Here is a 19,431-nt window from a genome sequence, read left to right as displayed (position 1 = left end):
GGTATTTAGAGTTCACAGAATGGCTGCGTTAGGCTCCAAAAAAGGAGCGTAGAGCATAATTTACCGACACTGCAACTCTAAATACCAGCGGTGCTTACGGACGCGGCCAGCTTAAAAAACGTGCTCGTGCACGATTCCCCCATAGGAAACAATGGGGCCGTTTGAGCTGAAAAAAAACCTAACACCTGCAAAAAAGCAGCGTTCAGCTCCTAACGCGGCCCCATTGTTTCCTATGGGGAAACACTTCCTAAGTCTGCACCTAACACCCTAACATGTACCCCGAGTCTAAACACCCCTAACCTTACACTTATTAACCCCTAATCTGCCGCCCCCGCTATCGCTGACACCTGCATATTTGTTTTAACCCCTAATCTGCCGCTCCGTACACCGCCGCAACCTACATTATACCTATGTACCCCTAATCTGCTGCCCCTAACACCGCCGACCCCTATATTATATTTATTAACCCCTAATCTGCCCCCCACAACGTCGCCGCCAGTACCTACAATAATTAACCCCTAATCTGCCGACCGGACCTCACCGCTACTATAATAAAATTATTAACCCCTAATCTGCCTCACTCCCGCCTCAATAACCCTATAAGAAATAGTATTAACCCCTAATCTGCCCTCCCTAACATCGCCGACACCTAACTTCAATTATTAACCCCTAATCTGCCAACCGGACCTCGCCGCTACTCTATTAAATTTATTAACCCCTAAAGCTAAGTCTAACCCTAACACTAACACCCCCCTAAGTTAAATATAATTTAAATCTAACGAAATAAATTAACTCTTATTAAATAAATTATTCCTATTTAAAGCTAAATACTTACCTGTAAAATAAACCCTAATATAGCTACAATATAACGAATAATTATATTGTAGCTATTTTAGGATTTATATTTATTTTACAGGCAACTTTGTATTTATTTTAACCAGGTACAATAGCTATTAAATAGTTATTAACTATTTAATAGCTACCTAGTTAAAATAATTACAAAATTACCTGTAAAATAAATCCTAACCTAAGTTACAATTAAACCTAACACTACACTATCAATAAATTACTTAAATAAAATAACTACAATTATCTACAATTAAACCTAACACTACACTATCAATAAATTAATTAAATACAATACCTACAAATAAATACAATTAAATAAACTAACTAAAGTACAAAAAATAAAAAAGAACTAAGTTACAAAAAATAAAAAAATATTTACAAACATTAGAAAAATATTACAACAATTTTAAACTAATTACACCTACTCTAAGCCCCCTAATAAAATAACAAAGCCCCCCAAAATAAAAAATGCCCTACCCTATTCTAAAATTAAAATAGAAAAGCTCTTTTACCTTACCAGCCCTTAAAAGGGCCATTTGCGGGGCATGCCCCAAAGAATTCTGCTCTTTTGCCTGGAGAAAAAAACATACAATACCCCCCCCCAACATTACAACCCACCACCCACATACCCCTAATCTAACCCAAACCCCCCTTAAATAAACACTAACACTAAGCCCCTGAAGATCTTCCTACCTTATCTTCACCACACCGGGTATCACCGATCCGTCCAGGCTCCGATGTCTTGATCCAAGCCCAAGCGGGGGGCTGAAGACATCCATCCTCCGGCTGAAGTCTTGATCCAAGCGGCGGCTGAACAAGTCCATCTTCGGGCAGAAGTCTTCATCCTATCCGGGCAGAAGAGGACATCCGGACCGGCAAACATCTTCATCCAGGCGGCATCTTCTATGTTCTTCCATCCGATGATGAGCGGCTCCATCTTCCAGACCTCGGAACAGCCAATAGAATGCAAGCTCAATCTGATTGGCTGATTGGATCAGCGAATCGGATTGAACTTGAATCTGATTGGCTGATTCCATCAGCCAATCAGAATTTTCCTACCTTAATTCCGATTGTCTGATAGAATCCTATCAGCCAATCGGAATTCGAGGGACGCCATCTTGGATGACGTCCCTTAAAGGAACCTTCATTCGTCTAGTCGTCAGAAGAAGAGGATGGATCCGCGCCGGAGATCTGGAAGATGGAGCCGCTCGTCATCGGATGGAAGAACATAGAAGATGCCGCCTGGATGAAGATGTTTGCCGGTCCGGATGTCCTCTTCTGCCCGGATAGGATGAAAACTTCTGCCCGAAGATGGATTTCTTCAGCCGCCGCTTGGATCAAGACTTCAGCCGGAGGATGGATGTCTTCAGCCCCCCGCTTGGGCTTGGATCAAGACATCGGAGCCTGGATGGATCGGTGATACCTGGTGTGGTGAAGATAAGGTAGGAAGATCTTCAGGGGCTTAGTGTTAGGTTTATTTAAGGGGGGTTTGGGTTAGATTAGGGGTATGTGGGTTGCAATGTTGGGGGGGGGTATTGTATGTTTTTTTTTCCAGGCAAAAGAGCAGAATTCTTTGGGGCATGCCCCGCAAATGGCCCTTTTAAGGGCTGGTAAGGTAAAGAGTTAATTTATTTAGTCAGATTTAAATTATATTTAACTTAGGGGGGTGTTAGGGTTAGACTTAGCTTTAGGGGTTAATACATTTATTAGAGTAGCGCCGAGGTCCGGTCGGCAGATTAGGGGTTAATAAGTGTAGGTAGGTGTCAGTGATGTTAGGGAGAGCAGATTAGGGGTTAATACTATTTATTATAGGGTTTTTGAGGCGGGAGTGAGGCGGATTAGGGGTTAATAACTTTATTATAGTAGCGGTGAGGTCCGGTCGGCAGATTAGGGGTTAATAAGTGTAGGTAGGTGTCGGCGACGTTGAGGGGGGCAGATTAGGGGTTAATAAATATAATATAGGGGTCGGCGGTGTTAGGGGCAGCAGATTAGGGGTACATAAGTATAACGTAGGTGGCGGCGGTGTGCGGTCGGCAGATTAGGGGTTAAAAAAATTTAATAGAGTGGCGGCGATGTGGGGGGACCTCGGTTTAGGGGTACATAGGTAGTTTATGGGTGTTAGTGTACTTTAGACCACAGTAGTTAAGAGCTTTATGAACCGGCGTCAGTCCAGAAAGCTCTTAACTCCTGTTTTTTTTCTGCGGCTGGAGTTTTGTCGTTAGATTTCTAACGCTCACTTCAGCCAAGACTCTAAATACCGGCGTTAGAAAGATCCCATTGAAAAGATAGGATACGCAATTGGCGTAGGGGGATCTGCGGTATGGAAAAGTCACGGCTGCAAAGTGAGCGTTAGACCCTTTAATGACCTCTAACGTTGGTTTTGACGGCTACCGCAGAACTCTAAATCTAGGCGTTAGTTTTTAAATGGTGCTTTTTCGTGTGCATGATAGAAATGTTTTGAATTTAATTTCTTTTTAAAGGGTCATGAAAACCAAAATTGTTCTTTCATGATTCAGATAGAGAATAAAATTTTAAAAAACTTTCCAATGTACGTCTATTATTTAATTTGCTTCCTTCTCTTGTTATCCTTTGCTGAAAGGTTTATCTAGGAAAGATCAGGAGCAGCAAAGAACCTAGGTTCTAGTTGCTTATTGGTGGCTGCTTGTATATACCTATTGTCATAGGCTCACCCCATGTGTTCAGTCAGCAACCAGTACTGCATTGCTGCTCCTTCAAGAAATGATACCAAGAGAATGAAGCAAATGTGATAATAAAAGTAAACTGGAAAGTTGTTTAAAATTGTATGTTCTACCTAAATCATGAAAGAAAAAAAATTGGGTTTCATGTCCATTTAAGCCTTTTATAGCATTCTCTAGATTTCTTCAGCACATAATGGGATAGATCCTATTCCAGATGTAATCTTGAAAAGTGGAAGATAAACACATTCTATTAAATTTGATAAAGACTGCTTTTGTAAATGTAAGAACTGGTAGAAGCAGTCACAATAGAAAAAGAGACCAGCACTCAAAATAAATCAGGAAATACATGTTTCTTTATATAGGAGATTCCTATGTCTATTGCCCTTCCTAGGTTTTTTATACGCCTTAAGCAGAGCTGGATGGCATGGTGGCCCATTTCTTGAAAATGGGCAGAGACAGTTAAAAGTAACATCATAGAATTCCTAATTGTGGACTTTGCTGCCAAATCATATATTTAATTTTTTTGGTCATTTCACCTATATAAATCAATACTCATGGACATTTTAGGCATATATATATATGTGAAATCACAACAAAATTAACCTTTGATGTCATACTTACGTCCTGTATATGTTTGAGAAATCACCCCTCCATTTATAATGTTGAAATATTTCACAAATTGCAAATACTATTTAGTTAATAACTAGCTTTTTTTTTATTATTAAAGCCATTAAACATGGCTGTTTTAAATGTAGAATAGGATCTACCCTTGCGTATTCCCTACAGTTAGGAATTCTGAGTAAGTACATACAAATGGGTACAAATAAAAATGTAGTTGAAGTTATTTGATACATATAAATAATGATTATTTGTGTAACAAACAATTACTAACTGTGCTCATTAATTTTTAGTTGGATCAATTAGCAAATCCCAAAGCCTGGATCAATGCTGCAACACAGATCTTTTTCTCTTTGGGTCTTGGATTTGGAAGCCTTATTGCCTTTGCAAGTTACAATGAACCGAACAACAACTGTGAAAGACATGCTATCATTGTTTCTCTAATAAACAGTGGGACATCCATATTTGCCAGCGTTGTGACCTTTTCAATCTATGGATTTAAGGCTACCTTCAACTATGAAAGCTGTCTAAGCAAGTAAGGAAATTACATTATAGATTTAGTTTAATGGGATACCAAATGTGATAAGATGAGATCAAAGTTCATAGATTGCACTTTCGTGTTTATAACTGGTAATAAGATTTAGTTACCCATGAGTAGTTGCCAGCATTAAACTAAAAAGTTGTTGTCAACTTTCAATAAAAAAAAATACATTTATTGCATGGTAAGTTTACAGTCTTCAAAGAAGTGATTTTCCAGCTCCAGTAAGATTTAAAAGACCTTTATTAATCTCTTGCAGGGTCCATCATATAAACAACGTTTCAAACCTATACCAGGTTCTTAATCATGTCTACTATTTTCATACAAGTTTACAGTCTTGTAAGAAATGTGTGAGCTGAATATTAGATAGAATTTTGAATGTTTAAAGAACATTACATTCATAATTTTATGATGAAATGAAAGGAACCTGCGACCATATAGTGAACAGTAATCCTCAAACTCACCTCTTTCTTTTTTGATCCAACAACAAAGCAGAAAAATAGAAAAAAAAAGTCCAAAACTATTAGACAAATCAGGCAAATAATTTTAAAACAGAACATGAAAGAGAGAGTTTTTCTAATGGTATTAAATGTGGTGTTGAAGAGTTGTATAAATTTTCTGTTGCCGTACATCGTCAGTCATCTGTTGGAAAAAAGAACAGAGTAAGAAAGTATCAATCTGCAAGATAATGTAAGACAATTGGAGCTGAATAAAGGCAAAAAAATATATTTAAGATAAAAATAATATAAAATAAAATTAACTTTGTGCTGAAAAGATAAAGAAGGGATAGGTGTAAAAAAGAATGGTAGAGAAAATATTTAAATAATTTATCATATTCCAGCACAAAGATAGGTTAATCTAAATTAATAATTTGAAAGACCAGAGACTCATAATATAGACAAGACTAAAGGCATACTTAAAAGGTTTAAAAATAGGTGGGCAAAAAGTAATATCATAGCACCAATCTGAAGCATTAGGCTTTACAGATACCCTAAAAAGTTGACAGAAAATCAATACTGATGCCCATGATAAACTAAATTAACCAGGCTACAAGTTGGAGGGAGCTTACAGATATGAGAGGGAGAGGGTTTAGGTCTGGATCTAGATGAAGATCTGGAATTTGAGGTAGGAGAATAGGAGGTTTGAAAGAAAAGAATGCAGAGGGGTGATGAGAAGAAGGAAGAAAGAATCACTTAAAGGGACATGAAACCCAATTTTTTATTTCATGATTCAGATATAACATGACATTTTAAACAACTTTCTAATTTACTTCTATCAGGGCCAGACTGGGAATAAACAGCAGCCCTTTAAAATTTGGAGACAAGCCCTATTTTTCATTGAGTCAGTAGAATGCGCAGCATCCATTTTTCTCAAAGGGGAATACTGGGATATTCCTTCCCCAATATATTTTTCAGAATAATATATTAGTTTGTATTAAAAAAGTGCCCGATTGTTGTTTCATAGGCACCCTACAACCCAATTGAATTCATTAATCATCTCTTTAAATCGTAGCTTTCCAGCCTCAGCTGTTGCAGCCCATTGATAAATATCCTGGTATCCTAGTAGACCTTGACTTCTATTATCAAATTTTCTTTGTTCCTTTAGCATCTTTAGTTGTAAAGCAGGGACATAAGCTTAGGAGTATCCATATGCAAGAGTGCTTGATGGAAGAACTATTTCCTACTATGTAGTGCTACAGACGCCTACCTAGGTATCTTTTCAACACAGAATATCATGGGACAAAGCAAATTTGATAATAGAAGTAAATTGGAAACTTTTTAAAAATTGTATGTTCTGTCTTAATCACAAAAGAAAATGTTTGGTTTTCATATCCCTTTTAAAGGGACAGTTTACCCTAATTTTTTTCTCTCCTTTACATTGTTTCCAATGATACCTTTTACCTTCTGGAGTGTATTAAATTGTTTACCAATAGCTCCTTTAGGAGATCTGATTTCCTTGCAAGCTCTACCCATTTTGATGGGGTGTGAGGTCAAAGAACACAACCAGCTGGTATAACAAGTCATCAGAAACTTTTTAAGGAAAAACCTATTTTACAGTAAACTGTCCCTTTAAATAATTCTGAAAGGGGGGACATTCATAAGCTTCTATAGGTGGCCAAGTTAAAAAAAAAATACACTTCTGTGAGAAGGATGTCTGGGACAGTTAATATATGCATCTCTTAGATATAGTCTTTCTAATCAGAATAATGAAGGAATCTCTCAAAATGTGTATACCCTCCATTTTAAAATGGTTCTATTCTACAAAATGGTTTAGAATTTTAAGGTTGATAATTAAACAAAATTTTACATTTCTTTCATGTAATTAGCAAGAGTCCATGAGCTAGTGACGTATGGGATATACATTCCTACCAGGAGGGGCAAAGTTTCCCAAACCTCAAAATGCCTATAAATACACCCCTCACCACACCCACAATTCAGTTTTACAAACTTTGCCTCCGATGGAGGTGGTGAAGTAAGTTTGTGCTAGATTCTACGTTGATATGCGCTCCGCAGCAAGTTGGAGCCCGATTTTCCTCTCAGCGTGCAGTGAATGTCAGAGGGATGTGAGGAGAGTATTGCCTATTTGAATGCAGTGATCTCCTTCTACGGGGTCTATTTCATAGGTTCTCTGTTATCGGTCGTAGAGATTCATCTCTTACCTCCCTTTTCAGATCGACGATATACTCTTATATATACCATTACCTCTGCTGATTCTCGTTTCAGTACTGGTTTGGCTTTCTACAAACATGTAGATGAGTGTCCTGGGGTAAGTAAATCTTATTTTCTGTGACACTCTAAGCTATGGTTGGGCACTTTGTTTATAAAGTTCTAAATATATGTATTCAAACATTTATTTGCCTTGACTCAGAATGTTCAACATTCCTTATTTTTCAGACAGTCAGTTTCATATTTGGGATAATGCATTTGAATTAATCATTTTTTCTTACCTTCAAAAATTTGACTCTTTTTCCCTGTGGGCTCGTGGGGGCTGAAAATGCTTCATTTTATTGCGTCATTCTTGGCGCTGACTTTTTTGGCGCAAAAAATCTTTTCCGTTTCCGGCGTCATACGTGTCGCCGGAAGTTGCGTCATTTTTTGACGTTATTTTGCGCCAAAAGTGTCGGCGTTCCGGATGTGGCGTCATTTTTGGCGCCAAAAGCATTTAGGCGCCAAATAATGTGGGCGTCTTATTTGGCGCTAAAAAATATGGGCGTCGCTTTTGTCTCCACATTATTTAAGTTTCATTTTTCATTGCTTCTGGTTGCTAGAAGCTTGTTCTTTGGCATTTTTTCCCATTCCTGAAACTGTCATTTAAGGAATTTGATCAATTTTGCTTTATATGTTGTTTTTTCTCTTACATATTGCAAGATGTCTCACGTTGCATCTGAGTCAGAAGATACTACAGGAAAATCGCTGTCTAGTGCTGGATCTACCAAAGCTAAGTGTATCTGCTGTAAACTTTTGGTAGCTATTCCTCCGGCTGTTGTTTGTATTAATTGTCATGACAAACTTGTTAATGCAGATAATATTTCCTTTAGTAAAGTACCATTGTCTGTTGCAGTTCCTTCAACATCTAAGGTGCAGAATGTTCCTGATAACATAAGAGATTTTGTTTCTGAATCCATAAAGAAGGCTATGTCTGTTATTTCTCCTTCTAGTAAACGTAAAAAATCTTTTAAAACTTCTCTCCCTACAGATGAATTTTTAAATGAACATCATCATTCTGATTCTGATGACTCTTCTGGTTCAGAGGATTCTGTCTCAGAGATTGATGCTGATAAATCTTCATATTTATTTAAAATGGAATTTATTCGTTCTTTACTTAAAGAAGTACTAATTGCTTTAGAAATAGAGGATTCTGGTCCTCTTGATACTAATTCTAAACGTTTGGATAAGGTATTTAAATCTCCTGTGGTTATTCCAGAAGTTTTTCCTGTTCCTAATGCTATTTCTGCAGTAATTTCCAAAGAATGGGATAAATTGGGTAATTCATTTACTCCTTCTAAACGTTTTAAGCAATTATATCCTGTGCCGTCTGACAGATTAGAATTTTGGGACAAAATCCCTAAAGTTGATGGGGCTATTTCTACCCTTGCTAAACGTACTACTATTCCTACGTCAGATGGTACTTCGTTTAAGGATCCTTTAGATAGGAAAATTGAATCCTTTCTAAGAAAAGCTTATCTGTGTTCAGGTAATCTTCTTAGACCTGCTATATCTTTGGCTGATGTTGCTGCAGCTTCAACTTTTTGGTTGGAAACTTTAGCGCAACAAGTAACAGATCATGATTCTCATGATATTATTATTCTTCTTCAGCATGCTAATAATTTTATCTGTGATGCCATTTTTGATATTATCAGAGTTGATGTCAGGTTTATGTCTCTAGCTATTTTAGCTAGAAGAGCTTTATGGCTTAAGACTTGGAATGCTGATATGGCTTCTAAATCAACTCTACTTTCCATTTCTTTCCAGGGTAACAAATTATTTGGTTTTCAGTTGGATTCTATTATCTCAACTGTTACTGGTGGGAAAGGAACTTTTTTACCACAGGATAAAAAATCTAAAGGTAAAAACAGGGCTAATAATCGTTTTCGTTCCTTTCGTTTCAACAAAGAACAAAAGCCTAATCCTTCATCCTCAGGAGCAGTTTCAGTTTGGAAACCATCTCCAGTCTGGAATAAATCCAAGCCTGCTAGAAAGGCAAAGCCTGCTTCTAAGTCCTCATGAAGGTGCGGCCCTCATTCCAGCTCAGCTGGTAGGGGGCAGGTTACGTTTTTTCAAAGAAATTTGGATCAATTCTGTTCACAATCTTTGGATTCAGAACATTGTTTCAGAAGGGTACAGAATTGGTTTCAAGATGAGACCTCCTGCAAAGAGATTTTTTCTTTCCCGTGTCCCAGTAAATCCAGTGAAAGCTCAAGCATTTCTGAATTGTGTTTCAGATCTAGAGTTGGCTGGAGTAATTATGCCAGTTCCAGTTCCGGAACAGGGGATGGGGTTTTATTCAAATCTCTTCATTGTACCAAAGAAGGAGAATTCCTTCAGACCAGTTCTGGATCTAAAAATATTGAATCGTTATGTAAGGATACCAACGTTCAAGATGGTAACTGTAAGGACTATCTTGCCTTTTGTTCAGCAAGGGCATTATATGTCCACAATAGATTTACAGGATGCATATCTGCATATTCCGATTCATCCAGATCATTATCAGTTCCTGAGATTCTCTTTTCTGGACAAGCATTACCAGTTTGTGGCTCTGCCGTTTGGCCTAGCTACAGCTCCAAGAATTTTTACAAAGGTTCTCGGTGCCCTTCTGTCTGTAATCAGAGAACAGGGTATTGTGGTATTTCCTTATTTGGACGATATCTTGGTACTTGCTCAGTCTTTACAATTAGCAGAATCTCATACGAATCGACTTGTGTTGTTTCTTCAAGATCATGGTTGGAGGATCAATTTACCAAAAAGTTCATTGATTCCTCAGACAAGGGTAACCTTTCTGGGTTTCCAGATAGATTCAGTGTCCATGACTCTGTCTTTAACAGACAAGAGACGTCTAAAATTGATTTCAGCTTGTCGAAACCTTCAGTCACAATCATTCCCTTCGGTAGCCTTATGCATGGAAATTCTAGGTCTTATGACTGCTGCATCGGACGCGTTCCCCTTTGCTCGTTTTCACATGCGACCTCTTCAGCTCTGTATGCTGAATCAATGGTGCAAGGATTACACAAAGATATCTCAATTAATATCTTTAAAACCGATTGTTCGACACACTCTAACGTGGTGGACAGATCACCATCGTTTAATTCAGGGGGCTTCTTTTGTGCTTCCGACCTGGACTGTAATTTCAACAGATGCAAGTCTCACAGGTTGGGGAGCTGTGTGGGGATCTCTGACGGCACAAGGAGTTTGGGAATCTCAGGAGGTGAGATTACCGATCAATATTTTGGAACTCCGTGCAATTTTCAGAGCTCTTCAGTTTTGGCCTCTTCTGAAGAGAGAATCGTTCATTTGTTTTCAGACAGACAATGTCACAACTGTGGCATACATCAATCATCAAGGAGGGACTCACAGTCCTCTGGCTATGAAAGAAGTATCTCGAATTTTGGTTTGGGCGGAATCCAGCTCCTGTCTAATCTCTGCGGTTCATATCCCAGGTGTAGACAATTGGGAAGCGGATTATCTCAGTCGCCAAACGTTGCATCCGGGCGAATGGTCTCTTCATCCAGAGGTATTTCTTCAGATTGTTCAAATGTGGGAACTTCAAGAAATAGATCTGATGGCATCTCATCTAAACAAGAAACTTCCCAGATATCTGTCCAGATCCCGGGATCCTCAGGCGGAGGCAGTGGATGCATTATCACTCCCTTGGAAGTATCATCCTGCCTATATCTTTCCGCCTCTAGTTCTTCTTCCAAGAGTAATCTCCAAGATTCTGAAGGAATGCTCGTTTGTTCTGCTGGTAGCTCCGGCATGGCCTCACAGGTTTTGGTATGCGGATCTTGTCCGGATGGCCTCTTGCCAACCGTGGACTCTTCCGTTAAGACCAGACCTTCTGTCACAAAGTCCTTTTTTCCATCAGGATCTGAAATCCTTAAATTTAAAGGTATGGAGATTGAACGCTTGATTCTTGGTCAAAGAGGTTTCTCTGACTCTGTGATTAATACTATGTTACAGGCTCGTAAATCTGTATCTAGAGAGATATATTATAGAGTCTGGAAGACTTATATTTCTTGGTGTCTTTCTCATCATTTTTCTTGGCATTCTTTTAGAATACCGAGAATTTTTACAGTTTCTTCAGGATGGTTTAGATAAGGGTTTGTCTGCAAGTTCCTTGAAAGGACAAATCTCTGCTCTTTCTGTTCTTTTTCACAGAAAGATTGCTATTCTTCCTGATATTCATTGTTTTGTACAAGCTTTGCTTCGTATAAAACCTGTCATTAAGTCAATTTCTCCTCCTTGGAGTTTGAATTTGGTTCTGGGAGCTCTTCAAGCTCCTCCCTTTGAACCTATGCATTCATTGGACATTAAATTACTTTCTTGGAAAGTTTTGTTCCTTTTGGCCATCTCTTCTGCCAGAAGAGTTTCTGAATTATCTGCTCTTTCTTGTGAGTCTCCTTTTCTGATTTTTCATCAGGATAAGGCGGTGTTGCGAACTTCTTTTGAATTTTTACCTAAAGTTGTGAATTCCAACAACATTAGTAGAGAAATTGTGGTTCCTTCATTATGTCCTAATCCTAAGAATTCTAAGGAGAAATCATTGCATTCTTTGGATGTTGTTAGAGCTTTGAAATATTATGTTGAAGCTACTAAGTCTTTCCGAAAGACTTCTAGTCTATTTGTTATCTTTTCCGGTTCTAGAAAAGGCCAGAAAGCTTCTGCCATTTCTTTGGCATCTTGGTTGAAATCTTTAATTCATCTTGCCTATGTTGAGTCGGGTAAAACTCCGCCTCAGAGGATTACAGCTCATTCTACCAGGTCAGTTTCTACTTCCTGGGCGTTTAGGAATGAAGCTTCGGTTGATCAGATTTGCAAAGCAGCAACTTGGTCCTCTTTGCATACTTTTACTAAATTCTACCATTTTGATGTATTTTCTTCTTCTGAAGCAGTTTTTGGTAGAAAAGTACTTCAGGCAGCGGTTTCAGTCTGAATCTTCTGCTTATGTTTTTCATTAAACTTTATTTTGGGTGTGGATTATTTTCAGCAGGAATTGGCTGTCTTTATTTTATCCCTCCCTCTCTAGTGACTCTTGTGTGGAAAGATCCACATCTTGGGTAATCATTATCCCATACGTCACTAGCTCATGGACTCTTGCTAATTACATGAAAGAAAACATAATTTATGTAAGAACTTACCTGATAAATTCATTTCTTTCATATTAGCAAGAGTCCATGAGGCCCGCCCTTTTTTGTGGTGGTTATGATTTTTGTATAAAGCACAATTATTCCAATTCCTTATTTTATATGCTTTCGCACTTTTTTATCACCCCACTTCTTGGCTATTCGTTAAACTGAATTGTGGGTGTGGTGAGGGGTGTATTTATAGGCATTTTGAGGTTTGGGAAACTTTGCCCCTCCTGGTAGGAATGTATATCCCATACGTCACTAGCTCATGGACTCTTGCTAATATGAAAGAAATGAATTTATCAGGTAAGTTCTTACATAAATTATGTTTTTTCTTTTTGACTAGAAGCATGTTGCTTATGTAACAGCCTTTTATATAAGGAGCCAATTATATTACTTGTTTGCTTTATTCAGGGAATAACAAATATTAATTGAAGTGTTCATTTCTTTATGAAGTGTTTCTCCAAAGAGAAGATTATTTGCTTTTGGAGCCAATTTTGAGAGTTATTTAAAGAGACAGTCTACTCCAGAATTGTTATTGTTTAAAAAGATAGATAACCCTTTATTACCTATTCCCCAGTTTTGCATAACCAACACAGTTATATTAATATTCTTTTTATCTCTGTGATTACCTTGTATTGCCCCCTTATTTCAGTTTGTTTGACAATCTTGCATTTTAGCCAATCAGTGCCCTCTCATACGAACTTCCACGGGCATGAGCACAATGCTATCTATATGGCACACATGAACTAATGTCCTCTAGCTGTGACAATCTGTAAAATGCATTCAGATAAGAGGTGGCCTTCAAGGACTTAGAAATTAGCATATGAGCCTACCTAGGTTTAGCTTTCAACTAATAATACCAAGAAAACAAAGCCAATTTGATGATCAAAGTAAATTGGTAAGTTGTTTAAAATGGCATGCCCTATCTGAATCATGAAAGTTTAGTTTTGACTAGACTGCCCCTTAAGTCTATGGTCTATATTAAAATATGCTTCTTTCTCTCTTCGGCTAATAAGGTGTTAGCTTTTCCATTTATGCTAAGAGTTTATATATACATTCTTGGATAACAAAGGGTCTAAAGAGGCAGAGGAATTAGCTTTCTCTGAAATTTTGCAAATTTTAGTTGCTGAACCTACCATGTCTAAAAATGTATCTTGGCAGTTTTTAGGATATCCTTTTTTTAACAAAAATTGAACAGTATTTTAGGAGTATTATGCTTTAAAGTCTATAATGTTTTAGGCACAAAAGAAATATGTTTATTGGCTGAGGAATCAGATGACATATCAGAAACTGATTCTAAATGTAGTGTAACCCTCTTGCAATTCTTTGCAGTAATAGTTGCAGGGTCTAATATCAGTGGCCCTGTTTCCCCAGGTTCCTGTTGAGAAAGGATCGAGAGTGTCAGAGTAACACTCACATGGAGGGATGCTTTTTGACTTTTCTAAAAATCTGCCCAGATAAAGGATTGTTCTCTGAGGAAATTAAATGAAAACATGTTACAAAATGAATATTATTATAAATATCATCCCCTTAATACATCTTACATACAATGCTGCCATAGAGAATAGTCAGGAGAAAATAATTCCAATACTATATAATAAAAAGAATAAGTAAAATAATGGGGAATATATATATATATATATATATATATATATAGTTGCCTGCAGAGAATTAAATAAAACTTGCCAATAAAAGAGAGGAGGCAGGAGTTTCACAGGTGTATTTAGAGGCCCAGTTATGACTGTGAATGTCTGAGGTAAACCTGTAAGGAGGTGGAGGGTGGGAAAATGGTGGGAAAGGAGACACCAGTACACAAGGAATGGCAAAAAGTCACCCACAGACAAGGAACAGGCAGGGTGTCCTAGAGGTGCTGTTATGTTAAGGGTGTCCTAAGGGTGTCCTAGAGGTGCTGTTATGTTAAGGGTGTCCTAGAGATGTTGTTATGTTAAGGGTGTCCTAGAGGTGCTGTTATGTTAAGGGTGTCCTAAGGGTGTCCTAGAGGTGCTGTTACGGAAAGGGTGTCCTAGAGGTGCTGTTATGTTAAGGGTGTCCTAGAGGTGCTGTTACGGAAAGGGTGTCCTAGAGGTGCTGTTATGTTAAGGGTGTCCTAGAGGTGCTGTTATGTTAAGGGTGTCCTAGAGGTGCTGTTATGTTAAGGGTGTCCTAGAGGTGCTGTTATGTTAAGGGTGTCCTAGAGGTGCTGTTATGAAAATGGTGTCCTAGAGGTTCTGTTATGTTAAGGGTGTCCTAGAGGTGCTGTTATGTTAAGGGTGTCCTAGAGGTGCTGTTATATTAAGGGTGTCCTAGAGGTGCTGTTATATTAAGGGTGTCCTAGAGGTGCTGTTATATTAAGGGTGTCATGGAGGTGGTAAATAAATACTTGTCAAAAAGGTTCTGTGAGGAAAAGTGTCCTAAAGGTGAAGAGTGTCCTAGAGGAGCTATATGAAACTAAAGAGTCCATTTATAGGTTGTTTGAGGCAGTTGTTCTCCTAGATGTGATGGGAAACTACAGAGGTGTCCTAGAGGTGCTGTGGAACCAGAGTTGTGTCTTTAAGGTCCAACGAAACAAGGGAGGTAAACTGGGTGTGCAGTGAAATATAAATAGGTGTCCAGAGTAGCTGTGGGACAACTGGCAATGTTTCCTAGAGGTACTTTCATTTAGATACTATTGTAAAAGGGGTCCAGTTGTATACACTCATTAAAGTTGTACTTGATAAATGGAGTATTAGATCAATTCCTGGACTTACAATATCACTAAAGAACTTACATAAACCTAGTACTAGATGTGGAAACATTTTTGTCTTTTCAAAGTGATATTTTTTTCTTGCTATTTATAGAGCCAATGAACATATTTTAGAGATTTTATCAATCAAAACAAAACTATATGATTCATGTTCACCCCCCCCCCCAGAACAAGAAAACATTATTTATTTAGACAAACCCAAACACATACATTAGATCCTCACCAAGATCAAACACAAATGAGCTGCAGGGGAGAAAGCCTGAGTGTTATAGAGGAGGCTGTTGAAGAGTAATGTTGGAAGTGGTATTGAGTGAGTAAGACTGTGGGTGTGGTGGGCACTGGGCAGTGGGCTAAGGGCTAGTGAAGCGGCTTGACAATCATCAATGCCGTTGCAGGCTGACCAGCACATTCATGACTGCACGCAGCAGCCATGATTGCTTTACAGCAGTGCACTGAGTTAGACTCCACCTGCTTCCCCCTTGGCCCTCCGGTCCGGTCGTCAAGTTCAGAGTGACTACTGGCAGGCGGCATCTGATTGTGGGACCTGTGGGTAGTTCATGTGAATTATTTTATAAGGATATTTTTACTGTTCCCTTACTCTCTAGCAGCTTAGACTCTAGAGAGTAAGGGAGAAGTAAAAATATCCTTATAAAATAATAGCTTGTGATGTCTAATTCTTTTCTAGTACAGACAGATAATTTAATGCCTGCCCTTAACTACCCTACCTAACTGTAGTGTTACTGGAGCTGGAGTCGCAATAAAAATAACTGCCAAATTTAAAAAAACTTCTTAAAAAAATATCATGCTGCTTAAAAATGTTCTATCGTTCAGACAGCAATAAAAATAACTGCCAAATAACTTCTTAAACTTTAAGAAGTTTTTTTGCAGTTATTTTTATTGCTCTGAACGATAGAACATTTTTAAGGCAGCAGCATGATATTTATCTTAAGAATTTTTTGGGCATTTATTTTTATTGCTTAAAGAAATATCATGCTGTTGCTTTAAAAATGTTCTATCGTTCAGAGCAATAACAATAACTGCCAAAAAAATTCTTAGAACAAAGAGAGGGGTAAAAATATAAAGATAGAAATAGGTTATAGACAATAATACCCTTTGTTGGTGTTTAACAACATTACTTCAAATTAAAATAAAAAATGTTTTAAAAAGACTTATTTTGGCATATCTGCTTTTCCTGACTAATTTTAGTCTCTTGTTTTATTGCAAACTGTATATGCAGTCACATTCTTCATGTTAAAATCTCAACTGATTATTCTACCCACCAGGCTACACATAACCCCCCTTCAGAAATTAGATTTCCTGCACTTTTTATGATAAAAAATTAAGCTGTGTTATATTTAAAAGCAGTATTCTAGCAAGAAAAGAATACAGTCTGTCAAAAGCATCAATAAAATGTGGCTCTTTTTCATATGCAAAATCAGATTTAGAAAGAAAGCATTGTTTTTGAAAGCGTGAGATAATATTCTGGAAAAAGGTTAGCGGTAATTGTGTAACTTATCTTCATCAGGGAGAAATTTGGAGTTTACTGTTGCTCTTTTCAATAAAAGGTGCTTATCATCTGAGAAGCTAACTTTGCATTTTAATTAGAGATATTAACTTGTTGAGTACTTAAAGAAATATCATGCTTCTTAAAAATGTTCTATCATTCAGAGCAATAAAAATAACTGCCAAAAAACTTCTTAAAGAAATATCATGCTGCTTAAAAATGTTCTATCATTCAGAGCAATAAAAATAACTGCCAAAAAACTTCTTAAAGTTTAAGAAGTTATTTGGCAGTTATTTTTATTGCTCTGAACGATAGAACATTTTTAAGCAGCATGATATTTCTTTAAGAAGTTTTTTGGCAGTTATTTTTATTGCGTTGCAGGCAGCATCACTCCAGTTAAGTTGGTAGTTAAAGGGACAGTCAAGTCCTTAAAAAACTTTCATGATTTAAATAGAGAATGTAATTTTAAACAACTTTCCAGTAGCTACTGAGCATATTTAGATATGATTTTCAACAAAGGATATCAAAAGAATGAAGAAAATCAAATATCCTTTGTTGAAATCATATCTAAATATGCTCAGTAGCTACTGATTGGTGGCTGCATATAGATACCTCATGCGATTGGCTCGCCCATGTACATTGCTATTTCTTCAACAAAGGATATCTAAAGAATGAAGGCGTATCCGATTCCTAGCCACTGCCTCACCAGCCTCTGAAGTCACCGCACATCACTGAACAGGCTGTGTATAGACAATATAGCAGTGTAAAGACAATGAATAGAAAGAGAAAAAGTAATTAACAGAGCAAGATAAATAAAGGTGTAAAGTAATGATTAGTAATGCACTAACAGAATCAAAGTAACATAAAAAGTTAAATATAAAAGGAAAAACACGATAAAAAAAACATAAATATATGCGAAGTAAGAAAAAAGATAAGTGTACAGAGAATGGAAAGTGAAGACAAAGAAGGAATACGTAATGGGCTTTCAAAGAAGTAATATTTATTCTAGTTATAAACATGAAAAAGAAAGAGGGTTTAGGAATTACTGATCACTAAATGGTGAAAATGATTTCAGTGATTGGTCCATTTCATTTTATGCTAAAGAGTGGCTGCATCATTGGTCATTGTTTTTTCAACACTGTGCTTTTATCACTGTTATATCTGAACGCATACATTATTTTTCTGCTTTACATGGATGCACTGTATACAACAATATCTCTCTGGTCTTCTTAGTAAAAGGTATAAATACATAGCAACTCCTGAGCAGGAGAACGCCTGTGAGACATTTAGGAGCTGTTTGAGTTCATAGGCACACATTGCAGGTAGTTAAAATGCATTGTAAACAAAGGACACTAATGCAAAAATGACATGTACTAATGAACTAAAGAAATGATTTTTTTTTGCATTTGAATTTTGTTTAAAGATTAATTAATTAATTGATTAATTTATTTATTGTCTGCATGAGCACTTCAAATAAAAAAAATGATTCAATTTAAATGTATAATCAACACCAAAATTGTTATTGTTTAAAAAGATAGATAAAGCCTTTACTACTTTATAACATTTATACCTCTAAATTGCTGCTTGTTTCTAAGCCACTACAGACAGCCTCTTATCATATGCTTTTTTATTAGCTTTTCACAGCAGGAAACTGCTAGTTCATGTGGACCATATAGATAACATTGTGCTCTCTCCTGGGTTGTGGCTAACACTGCACTAATTGGCTAAAATGCAATTCAATAGATAATAAATAAATAGCCATGTGATCAGGAGGCTGTCAAAAGAGGCGTAGATACAAGGTAATCACAGAGGTAAAAAGTATATTAATAAAACTGTGTTGGTTGTTCAAAACTGGGGAATGGGTAATAAAGGAATTATCTATCTTTTTGAACAGTAAGGGCCAGATTACATGTGGAGTGCTAAATATTGGTTTCGTGAAAGCGATATTTGAGCTCCACTGAGTAATACCAGTGCACGCTAATGTGCGTGTATTACAAGTTGTCAGCAGTGCGAAGGGGGTAAGTCCCTCAGCGATGGGCAGAAAATGTTAAATATATATGTATATAAATATATACATATATCTTTATGTATAAATATGTGTATATACACATATTAACACATCCTATATTATAAAAGGCCAGGTATGTTTGTCCAATGCAGTCATGCGTAGTAGAGACTGCAGCCCGCGACAAACATACATGTCTGTAAGGATCAGTGACCGCCGACTGCGCACGATACAATGCACATGCACAGTAGAGGCTGCCTCTCTCTGCCGCGATCTCACTACTTTTAGTGGGTCAGTGCAGAAATAGTCTTGCAGAGGTACCAATCTGTGTCTCTCTCGGCATCGGGCAGCGGTGGTGATGATCATTGGTGGCATAGGAGGGTTAGGAGGAGGGCTGGTGGGCAGCTCATCGCTGGAGGGGGGAGGGGGGGGAGCGCGTGGGACCGCTACGCTACAGAAAAATAAATGTTCACAGCGCCAGGGAGGAGGGAGAGAATATCAGGAGAGGGGATTGGTAGAGGAGATGAGGGAGAGGGGAACATACGTGTCCTTACACATTTTGGTCCATGTACACGGGCTTTAAGACTAGTAAATATATATGTATATACAGGGAACACACAGTTCCCAATAGA

At 37.6% G+C, this 19,431-nt stretch overlaps 1 protein-coding gene across 1 annotated transcript in view; it reads left to right on the top strand.

Moving 5' to 3' along the window:
* Positions 1–19,431, top strand: part of SLC6A20 (solute carrier family 6 member 20) — a 206,537-nt gene that overhangs the window by 111,879 nt on the left and 75,227 nt on the right. Inside the window, exon 6 of the mRNA XM_053715789.1 lies at positions 4,460–4,701. Within this exon, the coding sequence (XP_053571764.1) occupies positions 4,460–4,701 (242 nt within the window). The remainder of the gene's footprint in view (positions 1–4,459; positions 4,702–19,431) is intronic.

Source organism: Bombina bombina, chromosome 5, assembly GCF_027579735.1.
Source record: "Bombina bombina isolate aBomBom1 chromosome 5, aBomBom1.pri, whole genome shotgun sequence".
NCBI lineage: Eukaryota > Metazoa > Chordata > Amphibia > Anura > Bombinatoridae > Bombina > Bombina bombina.
Note: the sequence above shows the minus strand (reverse complement) of the source record. Positions and strands in the feature narration are given on the sequence as shown.